This window comes from Vipera berus (genome assembly GCF_964194415.1).
Source record: "Vipera berus genome assembly, chromosome: 9".
Lineage (NCBI taxonomy): Eukaryota > Metazoa > Chordata > Lepidosauria > Squamata > Viperidae > Vipera > Vipera berus.
Window position 1 is genome coordinate 8760855 of NC_138212.1, and position 26659 is coordinate 8787513.

At 46.1% G+C, this 26659-nt stretch overlaps 2 protein-coding genes across 3 annotated transcripts in view; both read left to right on the top strand.

The window, feature by feature from the left end:
• The window catches only part of KIRREL2 (kirre like nephrin family adhesion molecule 2), a gene marked incomplete at both ends in the record, with an annotated part of 50401 nt that extends 49791 nt beyond the window's left edge, over nt 1-610 (top strand). Inside the window, one exon of the mRNA XM_081335132.1 lies at nt 164-610. Coding sequence (XP_081191258.1) covers nt 164-610 — 447 coding nt within the window. The remainder of the gene's footprint in view (nt 1-163) is intronic.
• A 13581-nt stretch (nt 611-14191) lies between these two features.
• The window catches only part of APLP1 (amyloid beta precursor like protein 1), a 40318-nt gene continuing 27850 nt past the window's right edge, over nt 14192-26659 (top strand). For both annotated transcript variants that reach the window (XM_081335387.1, XM_081335388.1), the window contains exons 1-5: nt 14192-14564; nt 21008-21175; nt 23130-23259; nt 24689-24801; nt 26234-26412. In XM_081335387.1, the coding sequence (XP_081191513.1) occupies nt 14451-14564; nt 21008-21175; nt 23130-23259; nt 24689-24801; nt 26234-26412 (704 nt within the window). In that variant the 5' untranslated portion in view covers nt 14192-14450. The remainder of the gene's footprint in view (nt 14565-21007; nt 21176-23129; nt 23260-24688; nt 24802-26233; nt 26413-26659) is intronic.

Sequence of the window (26659 nt, forward strand, 5' to 3'; positions counted from 1 at the left end):
CTACGATAGATAAGATTTAGATTCACCTGCCACCGATCATTCTGGTTCACAGAAAACTATTCTGCAATAGCGTATCCTAGAAAAGGGCACAGCTCCTGACTGGCAAGCCAAGGATCAAGCGGGGACCCCATCTCTTAATTTCATGACTCTCTTTTCTCCACAGGACCCCACCAATGGCTACTACAAGGTGCGTGCCCACGAGGAGCCTTGCCTGGGGAGCAGCTTTTCAGAATACACGCCAGCCCCCCGACCTTTGTTTGGGCCAACTTCCTTGTACCCCTCCACGGGGCCGGTGCAACCCAAACTTTTTGACTACACCCACCGCTACACCTTGGGCACCCCCAGTTCCCGTTCGGCATATGACACCACCCACGAGCGGCTTTTCCCTCCAGAGAACATATACAGTGGGGCGACTTACCTCACGGCTCCCTATAGCCGGGCTTTCACTAGCTACGTCAAGCCGAGCAGCTACGAGAAGGCCGAGAGCGGCTACGAGCAGTCCGATCAAGCCAGCAAAGCTTCGGGCTGCTCCCGTTTCTCCTACACTTCCTTGTCTCAGCAGTCTGACTATGGGCGCCCTGCTCAACAGCGTATGCAGACCCACGTATGACGGAGCTGCACCCCTTCCGGACTCCTTCCATCTTCAGAGAGAAAGAAACGGAAGTGGACACTCACTTTGGGGAACTGGTTCCAGAAGGGACAGTCTTGAGGACCTCAATCTCTTCCTGAGGACCCCAACAGTCTCACCCTCTGGGGAGCCCAACAGGGGGGCTGGCCTAGGGGGCCACTCCGGCAACCAAGATGGCCAGCATCTTGCTTGCCTTCTTCCGAGTGGAAACTTAAGAACTGTGAAGCAATTGATAAGATAGACTTTCTTTGGGTCAGGAAAACAAAAGCGGACCCAGAATGCAAGGTGTTCCCCTTTTGGTCTGGACCTGACTTATAGGGTGACTCAGTCTGTAAGAATCCAGATTTCACATGGTGGCCAAGCTTTCATGGGAGATCAGCCATAAGTGTAGCTTACAAATCCAGTGGTGATCAAGCTGCTTCAGCAGTGGGACTGACTGATGCGCCACCTTGCCCCCCACCCCTTCCTGCAGTCGCATGATTCTGGGAAATCTTTACGCATGGGCACTAGTGCTTGTATTTTCATTTTCCTGGCTAGACGCTGTGGTTTACATCCGTGTTTCTCAACCTCAGCCGCTTTAAGGGGCATGGACTTCAATTCCCAGAATTCTCCCACCAGCATGCTGGCTGGGGGAGCTCTGGGAGTTGAAGTCCATACATCTTAAAAGTGTCTGAGGTTGAGAAACACCGGTTTGAATAACTCCTATCTTCCTTCTCTTTAGCAAGCAGAGGGTGAGCACCCTGGATGGACATAAAGGCAATTATATTCCTTCCCCTTTATTAGGTAATGGCAGTGCCATGTTTTAGGGGGAAAAAGGTGTGCTACTTCCAAGCACTTGCCACACCTGAGACTTGCCAGCAGGTGGCATTTAATCACAATGCCAAGAGAAAACCTGAAAACAACTGACAATATAACTTGAAGGGAAAAGGGACTGATGGAATAAAATCTAATTTAAGAGGGGGGGGGGAGAAAAGCAGAGCATGGAAGAGTGCAAGCAGTCACAAAGAGGCAAGATCTGTTGATCTTGTTTGTGCCTCTATGGGGGAATGGATAAGGCTGCTGGTTTCCTTTAGAGCATGGGTCTTCAAACTCGGCCCTTTTATGACTCATGGACTTCAACTCCCAGAATTCCTCAGCCAAGCATGCTGGCTGAGGAATTCTGGGAGTTGAAGTCCATGAGTCATAAAAGGGCCGAGTTTGAAGACCCCTGCTTTAGAGTTAAGTTATTCCTCCTGTTTCCTTTCTTTTCTCTCTTTTTGCCTTAAGTGTATTTGTATGCTCCTGTAGGGCATTTACAAGGGGAGGACACTGTTGCTTTCTTGTCTTCAGAACCAATGGAGCCGGTTTACTTTTTTTTGTTCCGTTGTTTCCATTTTTCAAACAAGATCTCTCAGAGGCCGTTTGCAGCCGTGCCTGCTTGATTGAGCCCATGGTGCTTCAGAGACAAAGAGGGAGAAATGTACGGACACTTGAAATATTTATATTTAACTTTAAAAAAACATGAGACGAGTGAGGCTGGATTATTTCTCTTTGTTCATTCAGCAGCAGCAAAGGAAATGGCAAACACTTAAAAGGCGTTAATTTTAGAGAACTGTAAACTGCCCTTCGCGATGATTGACGTTTGTCCTCCACCTCTTTGGTGCAATGTTTTACACAGGTATCACACAATGTGCTCCCATTATAGCCTAGATGGCAATAGAAAGCTAACAGGTGCCCTATGCTATTAGAAGAGAAAGGAAAAAAATGAAAACCTTCATATTTGGATTCTGCACCGAGAACTGAATTGTTAAATAGGTTTAAATTATATGATTTGTGGAGACAGTTTTACATTTTCTCCCCAGCCATTTCTGACGTAAAGGACAAAGCATTTAAAATTACTGGTAGCTTATGCTCTCACATCTATTATCTATTTCAGGTAGTCCACAACTTAAGATCACAATTAGTACCGGAATTTGGGTCGCTAAGCGATGTGGTTGTAAGGACCCAATTTTACAATAATTTTTTACCACGGTCATGTGACTCACGTCTCTGTTAAGTGAATCACACAATCATTAAGCAAATCCAGTTTTCCCAATTGACTTTGAACCAGAATTTTAGTTGCTAATGATGCGAACATTAAGTGAATCTGGATCCAAATTTACAACCATTTTTTACTACGGCTTTTAAGCAGATCACAAAGTCATTAAGCGAATCACGCAATCATTAAGCAAACCCAGTTTCCCCAACTGAGTTTGCTTGTCAGAAGCCAGCTGGGAAGTTTGCAAATCACGATCATGTGATCACAGAGGCAGCAACCATCATAAATGTAAACCGGTTGCCTAATGCCTGGATTATGATTGCGTGCAACAGTCGTTAAGTTCAAACGGGTTATAAGTCACTTTTTCTGAGACCATCGTAATTTCCAATTGCCTTAAAACAAACGGCTGTAAACCAAGGACTACCTGTACATTTCAGAATTATCTTTGCAATGCATGAGGACTAGCATCTTAACTTTTAAAATGAAAGGCAGATCTTTGGAGACTACTATACATTGCCCTCTTTTGCATTCTCAAACCCCAGCCCAGCCCTGAAATATTAACATTATACCCACGGTCTTACACAAGAGGGCAGTCTTATACAGCTTGAATTTCTTAGAACAAAAAACATTACTTCTAAAGTGTAAATTTTCTTTTCATAAGCCCCCCCCCCCCAAAATGTCATATTTTTGACCTTCCTTCCCTTTGGGCGTATCTAAGCTCTCTTCCTGAGCGGCAGGAATTTCCTTCGGCCAGAGATTGGAGCTCATGGGGTCACAGGTTTTGCGTGCCTTTATGGCTTCGGTTTCAAATTCTGTCTGCTTAAAATCGCAGAGTCGCGACGACATCCGCACCTTAAGACCTCACTGGCAGGTTGTGATAGATCCAAGTCCCGATGACCTGCAATGTGATGCACTTTGCATATTGCTCAGCATGATGTGTGACGTCCGCAATTCCTCAATTACATTTATGGCTCCTAGATGGGAAACTGCAGGGCGCTGCGGTTTGTTCGGCAAACCGAAGGTTGAGCACATGATTTGTTGGGAAGTATATCTAGCAACAGAGGGCAGAGGAATCCGTGGTCTTCACTCGGAATATCTTCCAACCATTCCTGATTCTGAAATTGTTTAATTTCAGAGAAACTACTGCCACGTCCGTACTCGCCACTTACAAAGGCTGTATTTTCCCCTGTCGCCCAAGTAGCTTCTCAAGGTTGGAAGCTGGCAGAAAGTTGGAAGCCCTTCCTGTTCCACTGCTTTTTTGCCTGTCCTTGGTCATTCTCTTTCTCTTTTTAAATAAGGAAACACCTCTGAAACAAGGACCTATTTGGGGCATGGGTGATCTAATCTCATTTAAGAGTTACGTGGTTCCTGAGTTTCATCTTCTTTGGAGAAAGGTGGAGCTTTGTAATGTTTTTAGATGTTTGAGGACTCCGTTCCCAGCATTCCCAGCCAACATGGCCTAAGAATCCTGGGAGGTGAAGTCCTAACGCGTCTGGCGAGCACCCTTAATATATGAGGCAGACAATGGTTTTCCTATTCCATAGCAGGAAAGCGAAATAAATTATGCCATTCAGCAATACACATGCTCCAAGGTTTGTATTCTTCTTAGGGCCTCTCAGCACATATGTACATGTGCACATATTTCACAGCAAATCTGATGCTACCACTGCTTTTAATAGCAGATGGGGCTGATGTCACACTATCTTAATGCCTGGGTGGGGGGACAGAAGAGAGAATGAGGTATTGCTGGCTCTCTCTGCTTCTCACCAGCATAATCAGCCATACTTAAATGATCTCAATGGCTTCATTGTGATCTTGTTATTGTTGCTGTTAGCCAAATATATTATTTTTCATCACGGCTGCATACCAAGAGCTTGTGAAATGCTTCCCGTGATGCATTTGGGGACAAAGATATAGATGACAATGGGTTGCCACACAAGTGACAAACAAAAGGGGCAGTTGACTTGCACTCTCATTTCAAATCTCTCTGCAAACCCTCAACTCGGAAAGCAGGTTAGCCCTGGAATGTTGAGTTGAAGAGCAGAAGAGAGAGGATCAAAAGGAGACGGGAGGAAGGAAAGAGGAGAAGAAAAAGGGAGGGAGGGCGAGGAAAGGGAAGGGAAAGAGAAAGAAAGAAAGAAAGAAAGAAAGAAAGAAAGAAAGAAAGAAAGAAAGAAAGAAAAAGAAAGAAAGAAAGAAAGAAAGAAAGAAAGAAAGAAAGAAAGAAAGAAAAAGAAAGAAAGAAAGAAAAAGAAAAAGAAGTCTCCACCCACTTTTGCTTCAGACTCCATCCATTGCTATCATAAAGTGTGATAGATTCCTAACGGCTAGAGCAGGGGTAGGCAACCTTGGCTCTTTATGAGTCGTGGACTTCAACTCCCAGAATTCCTGAGCCAGGCTGGCTCAGGAATTCTGGGAGTTGAAGTCCACGAGTCATAAAAAAGCCAAGGTTGCCTACCCCTGGGCTAGAGCAATCAATCAATGGAATAGCTTGCCTTCAGAAGTTGTGCGTGCTCCATCACTGGAAGCTTTCAAGAAGGGTATAGGGTCTTCTGCTTGAGCAGGGGTTGGACTAGAAGACCTCCAAGGTCCCCTCCAACTCTGTTTTTCTGTGTTCTATGTTCTAAGAGTTCAATTGAGGGGTCCTTGCTGCTCTTTGAGCTTGGTGGTTTTCTTGCAGACATTTCATTATCCAAACTTGGTAACGCCATCAGTATTAGCAAGAAAACCACCATGTTCAGAGACCACCAAGGACCCCTCAGCACTCATATTGTTTTTCTTTTAAAAACAGCAAATTTCCTTCCTGTCTCCCACCCCACCTCCTAACCCTAACCCTGAAAAATAGCAGAAGCCTTTTCCCTTCGTGGATAGTTCTTTGAGTTATTTTATTTTATTTTAGTTATTTATTTTATTGAAACTGCCACTGTTTGTCCTCCTACCTATCCGCTGACAGCCAGGTTTCCCCCCCCCCTCTCAAGTGGAAGCATGAACATCCAGATGTGGCTACAGGTCGTCCTCAACTTACAACAGTTCATTTAGTGACTGTTCAAAGTTATAACGGCACTGGAAAAAGTGACCGATGGCCAGTTTTCACACTTGTGACCATTGCCACATCTCCGTGGTCACGTGATTTACATTCAGCTGCTTCACCACTGGTTCATATTTATGACGGTTGCCGTGTCCCGGGGTCATGCGATCACCTTTTGCAACGTTCTGACAAATAAAGTCAAAGGGGAAGTCATGTTTACTTAACAACCATGTTACTCATTTAACAACTGCAGTGATTCACTTAACAAATGTAGCAAGACAAGTCGTAAATTGCGGCAAAACCCGCTTAACAAATTTCTCACTTAGCAACATAAGTTTGGGGCTCCGTTGTGGTCATAAATCAAGGACTACCTATATTCAGCCTTCTCTTACTTTTATATCTCCAAACTGGGCATGGGGAGGAATGCCTGAATTTCCCTACGGGAGGAATCCATGAAGGGCACCACGTTCCTTCCTTCAATGCAATCCACCATTTTTATTCTTTCTCTCCTTGGTGCCTCCACTCCTTTCCCTGGATTCGAATCCGTTTGATGGAAACGATAGGTTTTTCCTGCCACAAATGCTGCATGATGGATCGAACAGTTCCAGCCCTGCAGGACTTCTCCCCCAACAGCTGCAGACGGTGACTTAATTCAACCGAGTGGACCACGTCATGCGCTATTAAGTCATTGCCAATAGGGAATCACCAATGAGGAGGATTGATTAAATAAAAAAAAAGATCAATCTATCCTCACGGCTGCAGCCACCGGAGAGTGAGGTCAGCCATTGGATCAGGTTTTCATTGGATTCGAAGACTGAACTAAGCATTCTAAGCAGGCCGGGGCTTAAAAGAAGACCTATGGCAGAACCGTTTTCCTTGTCTTCTCTTTGGAGCGTGCAAATCTATGAGCAACTGCAGCTTGCAATTCCGAGGGGCAAAATTAGGATGAGCAAATTGTGGATCGTGTGCATACATGCACGCCACACCCCCGATCCAATTTTTGGGAGCTTTTCCCCTTCCCCAGTCTGAACAATGCAATTAGCATTTTTTATATAGCACTGTTTCTCAACTTTTAAGATGACAATCAATTGGAGTAGTCCAACTCCCTTCTCAAGCAGGAGACGCAATACCATTTCAGACTATGGCTGTCCAGTCTCTTCTTAAAAACTTCCAGTGTTGGAGCATTCACAGCTTCTGGAGGCAGGTCCTTCCACTGGTTAATTGTTCTCACTGTCAGGAAATTCCTCCTTAGTTCTAGGTTGCTTCTCTCTTTGGTTAGTTTCCATTCACTGTTTCTTGTCCTGCTTTCAGGCGCTTTGGAGAACAGCTTGACTCCCTCTTCTTTGTGGCAACCGCAGAGATATTGGAAGACTGCTATCATGTCACCCATAGTCCTTCTTTTCTCTAGACTAGACATACCCAATTCCTGCAACCGTTCTTCATATGTTTTAGTCTCCAGGCCTTTGCTCTTTTTTGCACTTTTCCCAAAGTCTCAGCATCTTTTTTGTAAAGTGGTGACGAAAACTGGATGCTGTATTCCAGGTGTGGTCTTACTAAGGTTTTATAAAGCGGTACTAATACCTCACATGGTTTTGATTCTATGCCTCTGTTTATACAACCAAGGATTGTTATTAGCCGTTTTGGCTGCTGTTGCATACTGTGTGGACTTCAACTCCACACAACCTGGCTGGTCATTTCTGGGAGTTGTGATGTAGCCCACACATAAAGTTGCCAAAGTCAAGCAATAAAGGCTTCTGTTTGCTGGCATCTAGTGATTGTCTGCAACTTTGCAAGCCAGGCACGGCAGCCCTAGATAGCAGGTGCTACATTTGCAGTAAGCAGATTCTGTGACCTCTGCATCCTCCATGGATGGTTAAGATTCTTGCAGATGGAAAAATTGCTTTAGTAACCAGGATTGCCTCTTTAAGGGGAGAATAAATTGCCTGCATTCAGTTGTAACATCCACAGCCCTCCTGTCATGGTTCCAACAAATGAACCACTTCAAAGAACTTTGAGGCATTGTTTACCTTAAAGAAACTTTATTCGAGTAGCATAGCATTGGCACTAACACAGTCGAAGCCAAAAACTGAGTTCCCCACCCCTGAGCACATAGTATCAAAGCATAATTCCCTCCTCCAGTTAACAGTCATAAATCACATTCCCCAATTAGTTTAAATCCCAGGCTTCCTCTCCAGCCTGCCAATTCTTTATCATCTCTTATTTCGACGACCTTGGTTCTCACACTAGGTTCGGTACTGTTGCGTCTAGCTAAACTCCCATGCACATTCCTCCTCCTCCCCCCAGCATCATCTAACTCTAACTCTAATTCTAAAAGTAAAACATAAGAAGAAAATGGTTGCATCTCCATCTGTTGTCAAAGCAAAAACATCTGATGTCAGCAGCGTTGATAGCTCCGTTCCCAAAGATGATCAACACTAATTTCAGCGGAAGCTTCTCACCATCTGCTTGGTAACTTGCCCGAAACTTGGGAACATTTGTAGATTTGTAGATGTAGATTTGGGGGAGCCAAGAGACAGGCACAGTTATACCTCTAGCTAAGAGATGGAGGGCAACATTCTTGGATATCCAGAGGGAAAAGCTAGAAAAGCGATTCATGGTTTGAAGCCCCGAAACAGGCTTTGAGCCAATCATGCAGGCTGTTCTTCCTTTTAAAAAGGTGATTAAATCTCCCTAGAGTAAAAAAAAACCCATACAGGTAGTCCTTACCTTATGGCCATAATTGAGGCCAGAATTTCCATTGCTAAGCCAAGCAGTTGTTAAGTGAATTGTGAGGTTGTTAAGCGAATCGGACTTCCCCCACTGACTTTGCTTATCAGAGGCCAACTGGGAAGGTCACAAATGACACATGACACCACCACCACCCCCATTGCTGCAACCGTCATAAATACGATACATGCCAGTTGCCAAGTGCCCAAATTTTGATCACATGATTGTGGACATGCTCCAATGGTTGTAAGTCCGAGGACCAGTTGTAAGTCAGTTATTTTCAATAACTTTGATTGCTAAACAAATGCTAAGCAACTATCTGCATTAAAAACTCCCATTTTGTGACCCTGTAATCCCTTAATTCGGGGTAGAGTCGAGATGACTGGATGGAGCTGAGAATTTACTGGCCAGATGCCCTTCCTGATGCCCTGCAGAGTTCGCAGTAGATATTTTCTCTCTGAGTCCTAGGAGAGAAACATCTGCAGCTACCTAGGATTGAACTCTCAATCTTCCGAATGGGAGGGAAGCATGTTCACCACTAGGCCACCACACCACTTGAGGACTACCTGCATTACATTTGGCTAAAATAGGTCAATATGATTAATGATCCTGCTTTTTATAGGGACCCATCAGTTATCTTGGCATGATGTATTAACCAGACCACCACATTAAGCCATCAAATGGTTTAAATTGGGCTTAATGGATGTGAACACAAATGTATCTTTTTTTAACCTGGGTTTAACATGAAGTACATTGTGGGAATCCTAACCCAGCCAATTTGTCTGATCCTAACACTGTAATGTTGGTTGCTGTCCATGGGCAGGAAAGCTGTGGACTTTAGAAGCTGTTGAATTATGGCTCCCAGAAACCCTGGCTTGCCTAACCATCGGAGGTAGGATTGCTGGGAATTGTAGTCCAGCAAGAAAACCCTAACTTCTGCCAGGTGGCATCTTTTCTTGCTGTCTTCCATCAGCTGCATCCTGTCTTTATGATAGTTTGTTCATATGGTGGATTATTGGTGTATTAAACTAAAACAACAAAGTGGAGGAATGAAGCTAGCTAGCTGCTGGATATACATTTCCTGTGCTGTTGATATTTAAGCTGCAAGCTGGATAATTTGGTTATTTAAGAGGATTGTATTCTGAGTCAACCTTCAGTCTGTTGGTTTTCATGTCCTTATTTGCAAAGCACATCACGCCACCATTTATTGTTTGTTTGTTTGTTAACAGCCCAGTTGACAATACTTTCTCTGCTCTGAGCCCTCTGCAGCAAACAAAACGCAATATACACACACAAGCACAAAATGAGCCCGACATGCTAAATGAGTTCAAGAGCTGCAAAATAAAACAAGCAGATGGCGATGCCCAAAGTCTAAAGAGCATTAAAATTACTCTTTCTCTCAATGGGAGATATGCTAGAAACCAACTATAAAATTCCCAGCAACCCACCTGAAGCCTTCCCAATCGTGAATTTGAAGGCCAAAGAGCAAATTTCTTTATTTAGAAGATTTATGTGTCACCTTGAGCAGCTAACAATCAACCTTTATAAACGGATTTGAAAAATTAAGCAAACCTCCATAGGATTGGAGCCATCGGACTCAGCCAAGGTGCCATAACAATCCCATAACATGCTACACATGTGCTGGGTTCAATTCCTATCCAGTGCCAACGCCTGGAAAACAGCCAGGTCTTCTTCACAGCCTTCCGACGATTAAAAGTTTTTGCTTTTTGTGTTTCATTAAAACATCCCTGACGTTTTCCTAGCAAGACTTTTCAGAAGTGGTTTGCCATTGCCTCCTTCCTAGGGCCGAGAGAAGGTGACTGGATCAAGCTCACCCAGCTGGCTTTGTGGCTAAAACAGGACTAGAACTCAACAGTCTCAGGGTTTCTATGATGATGCCTTAACCACTACACCAAACCGGCTCTTACCAGAAATGTTGTATCTCCTTTTTTTAAAAAAAAGCCTTTCTCTAGCCAACCTCAAAAATGCACATCCCTCAATTAGCAATGGCACCCAGGAAAAACAACCTTAAGATTCAAGCGGATGCCTAATGGAGAAACTTTGAAATAAAGATGCAAGCACTTTGGAAGCCAAGACAGTATGGAAAGTCCTGCTCCAAATGTGTGATCCTTTAATTTTGCTGTCCTGTGCCACCAGCTCCACTTTCCGGATCCATTCCAGAGAGAAAAGCATGTATAATTTGCTACAGTCATCCATAACATACAGTTCTGGTTTAGCAAATCCCCAAAAAATATTTTTGCGTAGCAGTGTATGAGAAAAGAGGAGAAACAATAAAGGGAAGATTTATACAAGTTTTGATTTTATTTTATTATTATTTTATTTTACTTTCTTTTATTTTAATCACATCTTTTTTTCATCAATAATGCAAGGCGGCAAATATATCCAGTGCATCTTCCTCCTATTTTCCCCACTATAATCACCTCACTGGGTTGTTTGGGCTAAGAGAGAGAGACTGCCGGCTTTCGTGGCTAAGGGAAGACTTGAACTCAGAGCCTCCCACTTCCTAGCCTGGTGTATTAACCGCTAGAGTCTGACCAAGTCTTCAGCTCTTGTTCGTATCTAAGGTAAAGGTCAAGGTAAAGGTTCCCCCGCACATGCATGCTAGTCGTTTCTGACTCTAGGGGCCGGTGCTCATCTCCGTTTCAAAGCCGAAGAGCCAGCGCTTGTCCGAGGACGTCTCCGTGGTCATGTGGCCAACATGACTAGATGCCAAAGGTGCACGGACCACTGTTACCTTCCCACCGTAGCGGTCCCTATTTTTCTACTTGCATTTTTACGTGCTTTCGAACTGCTAGGTTGGCAGAAGCTGGGACGAGTAACAGGCGCTCACTCTGCACTCAGGATTCGACCCGCCAAACTGCCAACCTTCTGATCGACAAGCTCAGCGTCCTAACCCACTGAGCTACCGCGTCCCTTTTTTTTTCTTATCTAATAAACCATAATTTATTGGCCCCAGATGGTTAAATCTGAAGTTGGCTTCTCACAGCATGGAGCTAGAAACAAAGAGATCTAATATAGTTTACATTAAAAATGGGCTGCCCCAATTCCCTTGATTTTGTTTGTTATTTTATAAACGTGTTATAAATGGGCAGATTGTTTTCTCAAAACATCAACCATGTGGCACTTCTGCCTGCAGTGGTTAGGCCTGAGAAAGGGTAATTCACACAAGCAAATCATATTCCAAGGTGAATAAACAAATCTGCAAGGGTGAATGTGAGTATTACACTATGAAAACAAGATGCTGCCAAATTAAATATCAGCAAATCCATCCATCCATTCATTCATTCATTCATTCATTCATTCATTCATTCATTCATTCATTCATCCAAAAGATGTGTAGGGTCACCCATCTAATATAACAGAGGTCCCCAACCTTTTGGGCATCAGGGACCCGTTCCATGGAGAGAGGTTATTCTGCAGACCGGAAAGTGCGTGATTTTGTGTGCAGCCTGCATCTTGCAGTTGGGGCTTTGCTTGTTTGTGCAGACCGGCTGCTGGCATGCCGCAGCCCAGTACTGGTCCACAGACCAGGGGTTGGGGACCCGTTATATAATATAAGCCTGGGAGGCTAACAACCATCAAGCCATTGGGAATACATGGGGGGGGGGGGAGAAATAAAAGTAGGAACACCATAAGAGTAAAAAAAATGTACATGCCAGCTAAGGTTCCATAATCCTCTCACATCAAACTTATGCTGGGCTCGACTCAGCTCCCATCCTTCCTCATCACTTGAGGCAGATCTTGGTCTCCACACCTTTCCAGAAGACTAAGAAGATAGGTATTGCCTATTCTTCCACTACTGTATCTGTCCCAAACCAAATATCCCTAAATAATATATTATATGGATATATAATATACCAGTGTTTCTCAGCCTTGTCAACGTGAAGATGTGTGGACTTCAACTCCCAGAATTCCCATAGCCAGGAAAGAAGATTCCGTCACTTCTTTGGAACATTCATTCCACCGATGAACGTTCTCATTGTTAGGAGACTTTTTTCTAGCCAGCCTCTGCCTTCTCTGCAACATAAATCCATTTCTCTTTGTTCAGCATTAAAATAAATAAACACAATACTCTAGCTTTCTTCACCGGAGACTCTGAGAAGATATCCTAGCTCTTCAGTCTTTTCAACTATGCCCACTTTCTAAAATTAAACCCAACTTTTTCCATACTCCACAGCCATTCCTCCTGTTGTGGAACAGCCCAATGGAAAAAAAAAACAAGAGACAGCAACACAAAGCAATACTTCTTACTTTAAGTGGGAGGACCAGTTGCAAGTCACATTTTTCAATGCTACTGTCACTTTGAACAGTCACTAAATCAATGGCTGTAAGTCAAGGACTGTACTGGGACCAGAATCTTGACTGCTCTTTTTTTTTCTTTTTTTAGAAAGAATATGGGCAGGATTAATATGCCCATGTGCCTCACTTGGAAGGAAGATGATGCCAATCTGCACCAATGGGTAAAAATCCATTGGAAAACCAGGAAGAGGGGAGATCAGCCCAGATCCCATTGGAAGACCTGTTAGAAAATCTTCCATTCCCATGTTCACACCTGGTGGATAATCCCCCTTAGGGCAGAGGGAAAAACAAGATTAAAAGCCTTGCAGTCACCATCCACTTACTAGTGATTGAAGTAGTTTTTCCTTGGCCCTGCAGATATTACTTCAAAGGAGGCAATACTTTAATGGGGGGGGGGGCTGTTAGGAAAGGTCCCTTTCAACATAACCTCTCCCCCCCACACACACACACACCTCGTTTGTTTCTCTGCATTAGTTTTGGCCAAATTGACATCTTTGATCAAAGAAGAGACATTATCTAACTTTACTGCTGACTGGAAATCCCCTTATAGACTTTTTTGTAAGAAACAGAAGAGAAAAAAATGAACTTTTTAATACATGGTTTTGATGACCAAAAACAGATTATAGGAAAAAAATGAGAGTCATGCTGTAACTAGAATATATATACTCTACAATGTGTGTGTATTATGTATATTATGTATATTATACAACATATATAATATACAATATATTATTATTATATTATATTGCTATGTTATGTTGTTATGTTACCTTGTTATATTGTGATAATTACTTGTTAAAGAAAATCAGAAACTACTTTGTATTTTCTGCCATTTCTTTTGTACTTTTGGCTCTGTTTCCCCCCCCCCCCTCTCTTGTCTTCTTTCTTTTCTTTAATCTAATATTAGTCCCCGCCATTTTTTAATCTTTTTTTTATTAAAATCTTAAATAAAGTTATATGGGGGGGGGGGTGAGGAAAACTCGAAAGCCAGGGCATTCTTTGGCTGGCCCGGCCAAGCCCCGGGATCGGGTCTGATCTATCAACCCTAATATAATAAATATAAAATATAATAAATATAAATATAACCCTCCTTTGGCTTTCGCTCGCAGAAACACGCGTGGGCAGCGAGCAAAGCCACCACTCGGCTCTTCCCAAGCACGCGCGGTCCATTTCGGGTCCCCGAAAACCAGACGGCTTCCGCCCGGGAGCCTGCAGAGAAGAAAGGCGGCGCCTTCCCCGTGGCGGAGTGGCTCCATCGCCGCCCGGGGCACGTCTGAAAGGGCTCCCCGCCGTCTCCTCCCGAAGCGGGCGAAAGAGCCGCGGCTCCGCAGCTCCGGCTGCGCTCCGCCTCCTGCGGCCCCTCCCTCCTGGGCCTGCCGTGGCTGCGGGCGGAGCGGGCGGGGCGAGGCAGGCGAGGCGAGGCGAGGCGGGGCCGGGCAGAGGCTGCAGCCGCAGCGGCGGGGAAGGCGATCGGAGGCGGCGGCGGCGGCGGGGCCAGCTCCTCCTGTCACAGCCCAGCTGGGAGCCGCCGTAGAAGCAGCAGCAGCAGCGCCCGAGGCTAGCGCAGCCCAGCCCGGGAGGCGACTTCCATTTGTAGCCTCCTTGCTGGCCGTTTTGCCTGGCTAAGGAGGAGCCGCCCGAGCGAGCGAGCGAGCGATCGCGCCGTGCAGGACGAAACGCGAGCCCCCCCACCCCACCCCCGGCCGAGCGTGAACGGGACGGGACGAGCCATGGCCGGCTCGACGGGATGCGGCTCGCCTGGCTGGGCTGCGGCGCGGTGGCTCCTGGCGCCCCTGCTCTTGCTGGCCTCTTTCCCCGGACCCGGAGGCGCAGCCAACACCCAGGTGAGCCCGGCGCGGAGGTGGAGGGGCGGGAGGAGCAGCGAGGCTCTTGGACCGTAGCCCCGCGCGCCTCCGCCGGGGTGGGGTGGGGTGGGGTGGGGGGAGAGGGGGGGGGATCGGTGGGCAAGCTGGGGCTGGGAGAAGGAGGGGCTGCCCGAGGTCAAGGCGGAGCCGGGGAGAGACCTGCTCGGAGACCCTTCCCCGTCTCGGTTCCTTCCAAGGAAGGGCGAGAAAGGAAGCGCTCGCCGGGAAATCCCAGGAGGGGGGAAATGGAGGGGAGGGGGGGGAAGAGGAAAGCGCCCGTCTGCCTTCCACGCCCCGCTGCTCTCCAGCTGGGTGGGACTCCACCTTCTATCATCCCCTGCCCTCGAATCTGGAGGGCGCCCGGTTGGGGAAGGCCACCCATAGACGATGTTCTGGCAAAGGGGTTTTCGGCTCTGGGAACGGTGCTAAATCTTTACCCCTCTGCCTTTTCCTTGCCAGCCCAGCCCCAAGCCTTGGGAGAAGCTGGCATTGGCTTTGTGTGATCTTCCTGGCCGGGATTGGCCGTATGTGAAGGTGATCCACTCCACCCATCCAACCAGATGCTCCAAACTGGGAAGTGATCTCTGCACTGGCTGGTGCCCTGTCCTCTTTCAAATCACTTCCTTTCCCTGCCCCCCCCCCCTCTCCCAAGCCATTGCAACCTTCTCCTCAAGACTGGGTGACCGTGATTAACATTTCAGAGCCAGTGGCCATCCTCTCATTTCATAAGCTGGTGGCGGGTTTCCAAGTCACATCCGCTGGAGGCTTATTGCTAGAAATGAGCCCCATGGACTTGGCGTTGGCTGGGTAAGGCAGTGATGAGGAAACCCAGAAATCTTTTGCAAATTTGCCCCGTCTTCACATAGGGATAGTGCATGAAGCCAACAATGGCCGTGATATTTTAACACAGAGGATCGTATTTGGCCATCTTGCTCTGTCTCGTGAGCGGACTGGCCCTTTGCAAAAACTGATGTTCTCAGCAAACATGGCCAGAGAGACCCATGGTTTCCACAGGCCTTGTAGATGTCCTACTTCTAGGGAGCAAATATCCAGAAGATGGGTTTGAAATAAGACTAGATGACCTCAAGCCATAGGATTGGTCTCAAGTGTCTAACAGCCTAGTGGGTACCCTGCCTGATGTACCCAAATCCTGCCAAAGGCACTCAACCTGTCACCCTCATTGGGGAACAACCCAGGAAATCCTGGCTTGATGTTCACAGGGAGGTAATGGGCTTGTATAGGGTCTCCCGTAGCCATCATTTATTCCTTCCGTGGCGTTATCAGCATTTGAGCACGGATAGCTTATTGGGCAGAATCTGTTTGGAATCATCGGTTAAATGTGTCGCACTTTAGCTCTTCGGCTCCAAAATCTAGAGACGTCAAAGACATATTACAGTTTTAATAAGAGGCAGTGGGTATCAGCAAGTCTCATCACAAATATTCCAGACTGCATGTGACATTGGTCATAATGCAGCCCCTTCGCTCCTTCCCCCCCCCCCCGCCCCCGAGCCCTGGGAGATAGGACACCAGGCAATCCTCTCCCATCCTGGGTCATTGAAAGGCCTCATTCAGAAATGTGGGGAGCTTTCAGGACAAAATGACAGGCGCTGCCAGACGTTCAAGGCTACCTCTCTTTAGAAAATCCCATGATAGGACTCGGGCCCGTGATGTGAGGCCGTGTTTTTTTTTTCTCTCCATCAAAGGGTATGTTCAAATTCTGCACCAAAAGGGTTCATGCCTAGGTTTTGTATACTTGAATTTTGTCGATGGGGAGAGATTTTATTCTTTTTTGTGAGGAGGGGGCTTCGCTCTTTTGCAAAACTGTCTTGGCATCACGGGGGATCTGGGGGAAACCTGGCTGTGGGGTGGAATTTCTCCTGCAAAAATTGCCTAGACGGCACCGGCACCGTAGAAAATCTGGGTTGAACGCTGAGCGAGTAGCAAACAGGTTTCTTGAGCAAGGCGTAAGTGAGCCTTCCCCTCCCACTTCTTATGCCTCAGTGTTCTGGAACTAAATGCAGCTTCCTTTGTGGTTAGTGAGACACCCGCACAGCTACTTTCAGCCTCACAAGAATGCAGGTTGTTGGTGCATTCTGCTGATTGGAAAAGCCACTAGATTGACACGGTTCTGAGTCTAACCATTCCCTTGCACATGGACCTGTCCTCAGGTATCCAAAATGATGTGGTCCACTCCTAGGAGAGTAGTACCTGGAGAGCTGAACAGTGGCAGGTAGCAGGCAAGAGGAAGGAAAAGGGAGGGAAGGAAAAAGAGAAAAGGGAGGAAAAGGGGGAGAGAGGAAGGAAGGAAGGAGAAGGAAGGAGGTAGTGAGGAAGGGAGAGAGGGAGAGAAAAGGAAGGAAAAGAGGAAGGGAGTGAGGAATGAAAAGGAAGGAGAGGGAGGGAGGGAGGGAGGGAGGGAGGGAGGGAGGGAGGGAGGAAGGAAGGAAGGAAGGAAGGAAGGAAGGAGAGAGACAAGGAAGGAAGGAAGGAAGGAAGGAAGGAAGGAAGGAAGGAAGGAAGGAAGGAAGGAAGGAAGGAAGGAAGGAGAGAGAGAGACAGGGAAGGAAGGAAGGAAGGAAGGAAGGAGAGAGAGAGACAGGGAAGGAAGGAAGGAAGGAAGGAAGGAAGGAAGGAAGGAAGGAAGGAAGGAAGGAAGGAAGGAAGGCTAAGGAAAATGGCTGAACTAGCTTAATGAAGAGGTTTGATGGATGTCCAAAAAATGCCTGTCTCGGGAGAAGTATGCTGAAAGAGAGCATGGCTGAACAGAATCCTAAAGAAGAACATTCAATGTTAGCACATTCTGTCTCTTCTTCATCAATGGAGTTAATGATTTCAGAGGATGGGGACCCTTAGACTAGGTTTAATATACCATGATTAGCCATACAATAGTTTGCTTCAGTTTGGTGTAATGCTGCATCTCATAGGAACTCCATCTTTGTTGCTTGTAAGCTATGCTTTGTGGTTTCGTGGTATGTGTGAACCCAGGCAGTTGCAGCTTGGTGAATAAACTGTGGTTGTGGAAAGCTTAGCTGACCACGATGCATGGGCTGTGTTTTGTGTGCACGACCATCAAAGGCACAGGGCCGGCTGGGCTGAGAACGTAGGCACAATCTTCAAAGACCTCGATCTGTATTCAGCCATGCAATTCTTGTCACCTTTTTTACTGGGCAGATGTCCAAGAGATTCCAACCCAACCTTTTCCTCTTGTAGGAGGCAAAGTCAACCGAGGTTGCACCTACACGCACAGTGCCGCCCTTACGTGTCCCTGCTTGACTTACTAGTGCTTGGGAAGCCTGTGACTTCACCTTTGTTTCCCTTAGGCGGGTACAAACAACAGTGGAAACCATTCAGTCCTTTAAAAAGGACAATAAAAGGGACCCCCAAATAAATGTGATCAAATGATTTTGTCTTCACAATTGGAATGTAGTTTTAAAGTACTTTTAAAAAAGGGGGGAGGAGGGACAGTGGAGCAGCAAAGGGATGAGGCTAGATGACCTTTAAAGCACCTAGAGGACCTTTGAAGCATCTTCTAGCTGGATGATGCTAACATTCCCCATATGTGGCTTAATGGAGTGGGAGGAATTTACCTTATTCTTATCCAAAAGAGGCTGGACGAGGTCCTGTTTACATAGATGCTCAAAGGCACTGTCCACCTTGTGGTCACTTCTTCCTCAGCCTTCAGCCTTGGCCATTTTCCATCCCAGCTTCCCCTGACTTCCAACTGGGGGCAGGGGGGGCGTCCCTTAAAGACCATAGCCTTGGGAAAGGTTTGGGAAAGTTCTCCCACTGCCAGAAGGGACGCCATCTATCCGAGGGTCCCCTCATTTCCTCGCTCTGCTCCTCCTGTGTGCAATGGACCAGTAACCTCCCTCGCCTTCAACTCACCCCCTTCCCAATTCTTCAGCCCTGCAGAAGGGCTGCCTTCCTTTTGTCTCACCCCTGGCGCCCCTGCCCTGCTGCTCGGTTGGTTGGCCAGAAGCCCAGCCTTTACCCTCTGGCCTGGTCATCTGGAGCAGCACCCAGTCTGGCCTTCCATCATCAGCTGGAGAGGGATGGGAGAACTAGACAAAGCAGCTCCCAATGGCACCTGGAACAGGGGGAGGGGTGGAAGGATGAGAGAAGCCTTTTTCAGAGGCTTTTATTCCTTTTGCAAGCTTCCTCTTCCTCCTCCCCCGCCCCGCCCCCGCCCCCGCCCCCCACCACTCCATCTTTGCCCTGTTGTAAAAGGCAAGACAAGGTTGGGAGAAAGAAGTGGGGACCAGTTTGATCCTTCCTCCCTTTGCAGCTCAGCTGACTGAATGCCAGTTAGGGGGAAGAGAAGCAGGGATTAAAGCTCATTTATTAATCCTGTCTCAATTAACTGCTTCCTACCCAAGGCAACAAAAGGGACGCGGTGGCTCAGTGGGCTAGGACGCTGAGCTTGTCGATCGGAAGGTCGGCAGTTTGGCGGGTCGAATCCCGAGTGCCGCGTAACAGAGTAAGGGCCTATTACTCGTCCCACCTTCTGCCAACCTAGCAGTTCTAAAGCACGTCAAAATGCAAGTAGAAAAATAGGGACCACTACGGTGGGAAGGTAACAGCGTTTCGTGCGCCTTTGGCATCTAGTCATGCCGGCCACATGACCACGGAGACGTCCTCGGACAAGCGCTGGCTCTTTGGCTTTGAAACGGAGATGAGCACCGGCCCCTAGAGTCGGAAACGACTAGCACGCATGTGCGGGGGAACCTTTACCTTTACCCAAGGCAACTGCCCCTATTCCTGCCATCCCTGGGTTATTTTCAGAGGTAGCCAGGCCGAGGGACCCTCAACTGGGAATCCACTCCGCTCTTTTCTTTTCTCTTTCTCATCCTCCCTCCCTTCCCCATCCCTGCATCTGATGTAGAGTCCAGTGGTCAGCTTTCCATCAAACTGCAGCAGCTGCTTAATCGCTTAAAGCACCAGCTTAGCCATGAGATCCAGCTTAATCCAGGCCTGACTTCTCCTTTGCCCCTTCCATTAAAAAAAAAACCCTCCATTAGGTGGATCCCGCCCTCTTTTCTCCTCCATCCTGCCCCTCCCCAGGGAAAAAAAGCCGGGTAGAGTCTCCTGCATGCAGCCCACTTACTCTCCCTTCTGTGCGCTTTCCCACTTCTCTTTTGGGTATGAGACGTCGTCGGGGAGTGGGGGATTTCCTGATTTTTAAAACGGTCATGTATTTGGTGAAACTGATGTGCTTGGTGAAATTCAGCCCAAAGGTGGGAGTGGCAGGGTGGGAAAAGAGAAATGAGCAGTTACATGTCTGCTTCTTTCTGGGTCATCTTCAGCTCTCAAAATCCCCATTTTGTGGGGACTGACCTCAAGCTTCTTCTCAAGTATTTTCGGAGCATCCATCTTTTAAAAAAAAAGCCCTCTGCTTCTTCAAAGACTCTGCATTTCATGGCCTTTTCCAACCCAAAGCCAGCATCTCCTTTACTGCTTCCAGTATTTTGGACCAAAGCTTTTTTTTTTCTGATTTGGCTAGCCGGTGAGGAGGCCGTGTGAATGGATGCTTGATTGTTGTTTGGGTAGGAAGCATGCCGTTATGAAGCAGCTTTGTTGTTCAAGCTGAGGCAGATAGAACTGAGAAGATAAGGACCCCGCCAGCTTCTGCTACCCTTGGTTTTGCACAACCTACGATTGGGTTTTGATATAGTCTGGCATATTTTAGAATGGCTACGTTCCTGGGAATAGCATGTTGTGGGAATGCAGCCCTTGGGTTTTGCTTACTCAGGTACAGGAGCAAAGGTTTCAACCCAAACTGGCCAGCTATGGCCTTCCTCTGAGAAGTGGTTCCCAACATCCTCACTGCGATGCTGCAAGCAGCTGTTGTTAGAGGGGTGAATAATAGGATGGGGAAGGAGCAGAGAGAGGAAGGGGAAGAAAGGTGAGGTGAGGAAGAAAGAAGGAGAGGAGGTGGAGAAGGAAGGGCCAGCAAGTGGGGGTGGGCCCTGTGAAGAGAAACAGCAGAGGGAAGGGGCTGGTGATGCAGTATTAATTTCCATCTGGGAGCTGGTCTCCATGGCAACAGAGAAGATCTGGCAACTCCATTGGGAGCGGTTACCACAGCAACAACATCCTGGTGGTTACTGGAGGAGGAGAAGCCAGAAAGAAAGATGGTGCAAACAAAGATGGGGAGGGATGGGAAAAAAGACAGCAAAGAGAGAAAGAGCAGGTAGACGTTAAAATAAAATAAAATAAAATAAAATAAGGGGGCTGTGGGGGGGGGGAAGTTTTGCTGAAGTGGAAGAACCTTGCATGACAGACGATGCCCCATGGAGGTCACCTTGGCTGTGGTCCTATCCCAGCCACAATGACCAGCACAATGTGCATGACCAGCACATCTGCTTGGTGTTTTGTCAGACATGTTGACTAATCTTCCCCCCCCCCTCTTTTTGTGCTTTCAGGGAATGGGGGCATCCCTCGGGCCCACCCTGGGGACCCCCCAAGTGGCCATGTTTTGTGGGAAACTGGTCCTCCATCTCAACGTCCAGACGGGGCACTGGGAGCCCGATGCCATCAATACTCGCACTTGCTTTCGTACCACGGAGGAAATCCGGAGCTACTGCCAGGAGGTACACAAACTGGCATGTGTACACACACATTCATAAACGTGCAAACCCCCATCTTCTTCCCATCCTTCCAAGCTCACTTTTTTCCCAACTTCAGGCACTCCTGACTTGCAACCACAAGTGAGCCCAAAATTTCCGTTGCTAGAACAGAGCAGTTGTTAAGTGAGTTTTTACCTCAGTTTTACGACCTTCTTTGCCCCAGCTGTTAAGTGAATCACTGCAGTGGTAAAATTGCTAACATGGCTGTTGAGCCAATCCAGGTTTCCCCACCCCCACCCCCCCATCGACTTTGCTTGTTGGAAGCCAGCTGGGAAGGTCACAAATGTTGATCACGTGACCCTGGGACAGTGCCGTTGTAACTTTGAACGGTCACTAAATGAATGGTTGTAAGTGGAGGACTACCTGTACTCATTCTCCTGATGTCATCACCACCTTCCCACTCTTTCATCACTACTCCTCTGAGCCAGTCCTTCCGTTGTCAATCTTCTTGTTCCTACAAATCCATCTTTTTTTAATTTTCAGCCTCCTCTTGGTTTATTTTTATTTGTTTTATGTAGAGATTTTATATTGTCGCCTACTCACGACTCACGGTGGCTTACAGGACCTAAAAGCACGATATAAAAGAAATAAAAATAGTAAAAAATAAAAATAATAAAATATTAACCCTCCACCCACCACCCACCTTCCACCAGGCCTGTTCTTGTCTAATCAACCAACACCTCTTCTGTTGACAGTCCTAGGAACTCAGGAAACAACCCTCAGTTCCTCTTAAATTTTTCTCAAACTCTCTGACAGAATCTCCAACTGGGGTTAACAGTTAGAAAGAGAAGTCACATGTTCTATAGGTAGTCCTTGAATTACAACCGCAATGGGCAGGCTCCATGTTGTAAGTCATGATGGTCATAAAGCAGGCTGGTCATATGACTGACCTGATTTTATGATCTTTCTTGTGGCAGCCAGTGGTTTTGCCAAACCCCCCATTTCAGCAAAATGGTCATAAAATGTTGCCCATGACTATGAGATGCTGCAAATGCTCATAAATGTGGCCTGGTTACTGAATGTCTGAAGTGTGATCACATGACCGTGGGGGTGGCCCAACCATTGTAACTTCAAAACCAGGTCACATGTAACCTCCTTACTTAGGTCCATCATAACTTCAAATGGTTACTATCCGTATTTCTATTGGGTCCTTTTTTTCTCCCTCAAGGATCTGGATTGTCCCTTCAATGACATTGAGTGTGACATCTCACACTTATTGTTCAGTGCAAAGAAAACTACCACCAAGTCCCAAGTCACAACAAGAACCAAACTACATATTGGACTTAATTACCATCCATTTGGGTTTGACTCTAAGCAATCATATTAGATCAGGGTTTGCCAACCTTGGCAACTTTAAGACATGTGGACTTCAACTTCCCAAATTCCCCAGCCAGGAATTTGGGAAGTTGAAGTCCACATGTCTTAAAGTTGCCAAGGTTAGCAAAACCTTGCATGGCTAGAGCCTCCAAGACGATCTGCACCAAAACTGATCCTTCAGATCCTTCAATAGTGCACTGACCACCACTATAATGAAGCACATCCATCTTTCTGTTGACTGGCCTCTTCTTCCCTTTCCTTCTACCATGCATGACTGATCCAAAAATGTGATAACTTGAAATTGGTAATTACTATCTTGAGTGAGAGCTGTAGATTAATGTATTCTATGATCCATTTGTTGGTTTTCCTGTCTATGTACGGTATTGTACTACTGAGATGGTGGAACATCTCTGAAGCTAAGCCAATCTAAAACTGTAGAATATATGGATGGAAAAGGGGGAATCAGCAACTCCAGAGGTGCTATTCAGAGGAGCAAGAGGGAGTGCATCTATACATCACCCTGTGAAGTGTCTCAAGGGAGAATGGCCTGCTTTTCTCTGCCCTCTGTTTGATGCCCTACTAACAGCCATTTGCCCTGCAGGTATATCCAGAGCTGCAGATCACAAATGCTGTGGAAGGGACGCAGCCAGTTACCATAGACAATTGGTGCAAGAAGGGCCGATCATTATGCAAAGGCCAGATGCACATTGTGGTACCCTACCAGTGTCTTGGTAAGCACAGAGTCCAACTGCCTGAACTGTTTGGGGATGATAAGGAATGATTATAAAATTGAGAGTGAAATCATGTGTTGTTGTTATCTGCCTTGTGCCTTCAGTTCCCTTGGGTGTTGTGCCTTTGAAATCATCAGCTTGAAGGCAAGGAGTGTCTTGCTACTGATAACTGCAAGCCTCCCCCTTCCTCGGGAACCTTTTGGCAAATGGGGGCTCAAGAAAGATTAAAAATGTGTAGTGTAGGCCAGTGTTTCTCACTCTCATCAGATTTAGGAGGGATGGACTTCAGCTCCCAGAATTGCCCAGCCAGCCAACATGCTGAAGTTGACGTCCACCCATCCTCAACCTGCCGAGGTTCAGAAACCCTGATGTTGACTCATGCTATACAAAGTTGTATACACTTAGCTCTGATTCAGTGGAACTGAAAGTTATATGCACTTAGCCCAATTCAGTGGGATTTTATTTTTGAGCAGAAATAAAGAAGCTGCTATTGGTGCAGAAATTGATTGTGCACAAGGATTCGGTGTCATTCTTTCCAGGGAAAAGTGCGGCGATAGCACTTTTTTTTCTAAATGCTTATTGCATTATAATTAGCAAAGTAAGCAACTTGAAATCCGTCAATAGTTTAGTATCCATGGGGCACAGCAAAATGGCCAGTGACAAGGAATTAGAAGTGACAACCCAAACTTGTAGAAGACACCAAATTTTCTATCCCTGTAATTAACTCAGAATATATCTTGCAATTCTTGGAGTTTTCCAAACTTGGAGTTGCAGATAATTCTTTACCTTATTACTTTTCCAGGCAGAACGTTTTACAGAAATGAGATCTATTGCTTGTCCAGAGAGATAAATCTTTCATTCTTGCCTGCTTTGCACATGCTTTGATGGCAACCTTGTCTTTTGTCAAATTAAAACTTTCGTCCATCCTGATGAACCTTTGGCAAATTAATGCCTTCCATGCTTGTCAGACTTCAGATCCCATTATCCCAGGCCATTTTGACTGGGTATTATGGGAGTTAGTCAGGATCAGACCAAATCTGATCTACCTCAAGGAAAATTTGAGGACAAACGTTCATGCCTTCTGGTGCAGTGCTGTTAAGCTACTTTTCTCTGTGTGAAGAGTCAAATTGGTAGAGCAGTGGAACGTGCAGCTTTCCTGATCTTAAACTATTGGATCCTAAAGCCTATCTTTCCTAGTTAGCATGGTCAAGGATGCTGAGAGTTGTAATCCATAAAAACCTGGCAAATCCCAAGTTTCATACCCTCCATTAGTGACAAAACATGGAAGAACAGAGGAATCATTATCACCTTAGCAATTGTTGCCTATCCTGCCAGGCATAGCTACAATAAATACCTCATCATTGCTCCTTGTTAGGACAAAGTAATAAACCCTTGACACCAGTACCTACTTGCTGTTCTTTTCCCCCAGTGGGCGAGTTTGTGAGTGAAGCACTTCTTGTACCAGACAAGTGCAGATTCCTACACCAAGAGAAAATGGACTCATGTGAGACCTACTTGTATTGGCACAGTGTGGCCAAAGAGGTGAGTTGCTGTGGGCTTCTTATCGAGTGCATTCCAGCATTTCCACTTGAGTCCATGGAAGTTGAAAGGGCTGGCAAGGATTTGAAGAGATAAGGAGATTTTTATCAAGACCGTACTGAATGGTTGAGCCCTTCCTCCAAACAGGGTTGATAAGGGATTGCTTCTTCGCCTTCTTACTAAAATCTCTAGGAAAATGTCATTAAGAAGTCTAAGGAGAAACCATAGAACATTAGCCAGACAGCGGGAACGTCTGAAAACATTGGTTTGATGGCCATCTTGTTCTTTTAAAAGAGAAAGTTGGACAGATCTGGTGAAATACTCAAACTGCATATGTCTTAAGGTTTATAACAGTGAGTAAGACCATGGGAAGCCCCAGGCTGTTCCTTTCCTGTATTAGCAGCTCCAGAGGAATATGTAAGGTATCCCATGCAATGGGAAAAACAAATAGTGTAAGTGTCTTTATTTCACCAAATGCTTTATAGAATGCTGGATTATTGCGAAGCAAGCTTTCTAAGCTTTATTTGCTCTTTTTTAATGTAGAACACATCCAAGTTGGGGTTTGTGAGCTGGTTGTATTCTGACATAGAGCTAAACTTTGGCTTGGTTCTGTGGCTGTGCCAGTTCATGATCTCTATGCGTAAATGTGTACAACTCCATTTTCTGTGTAGACAAACTCAAATGAAAGGCCAATTTGGGTTATCACACATAACTTCATTAACCACGATTAGCTGTGATGATTACCTAATCCAAGCCAGTTTTGTAATGGTGTGTTGGAAAGACCTTGGGAGAGTGGGCCCAGAGATGCTACTTAGGGAACAGCCAGATAAGAGGCAGCATAGCCCACAGCTGCATAACAGGTAGATAAAGAGGTTCAGAGACCCTATTTTCTCAGTCTGTAAAGGAGATGAGGGTAGGAGTGGTGTGGTGGCCTAGAGGTGGAGCTCTTGCCTCACAATCAGGGGGCTGTAAGTTCGATCCTAGGTAGTGGCAGATATTTCTCTCCTGGAGTGTATAGAGAAAATATCTGCTGCGAACTCTGTATAGGTGTCAGGAACGGCATCCAGCCAGTAAATTCTCAACTTCATCCAGTCATCCTGATTCCACCCCAATGCAAGAGATTAAAAAAAACAAAAACCCAAGGAGATGGGAATAGAATTGTATTTTCAGACATGAAAGATACTGTTAATATAGCTTTATAGTAAAGTAGAATTAGCTCATATGGTCACGTCTCCAGTCTGGTCTATCTAGCAAGGCTGACAAGTTTTCAAAGCACACACGGTGTCGCTCACATCAGTTATCTGAGTTCACATGATAAAACTCAGCTGTATGGCCTAGGTTTACATGGCACTCTAGGCAGGTTCTAGGTGTTGTGTGAACCAGTCTCAGGGTGTTACATTGCAGCATTTTAACCTTGTTCACATCCACCTTTCAGGCCTGCAGTGGCGAACATCTTGAGCTACACAGCTACGGCATGTTACTACCTTGTGGAGCTGACCGTTTCCGAGGTGTGGAGTATGTGTGCTGCCCCTCACGCCCGCCAGCCATCAAGTTGGAACAATCTACAGAGGCTCCCCCTGTGGTTGCCCATTTAAGGGAGGAAGCCCTGCGCAGGTGAGCCAATGAGTTTGGGCAAATCCAGCTGCTTGGGAAGGTGGTTAAGATCTACATTGAGACCCACGATGTATCTTTGCAAGGCTTATTTAATCTTGAATTTTTCTGGATCTGGATCTTAAAGGAAAATCTGCAAGGAAATGTTTAGATATATGTATGTATGTATGTATGTATGTATGTATGTATGTATGTATGTATGCATGCATGCATGCATGTATGTATATATGCATATACAATTTATCTCTTT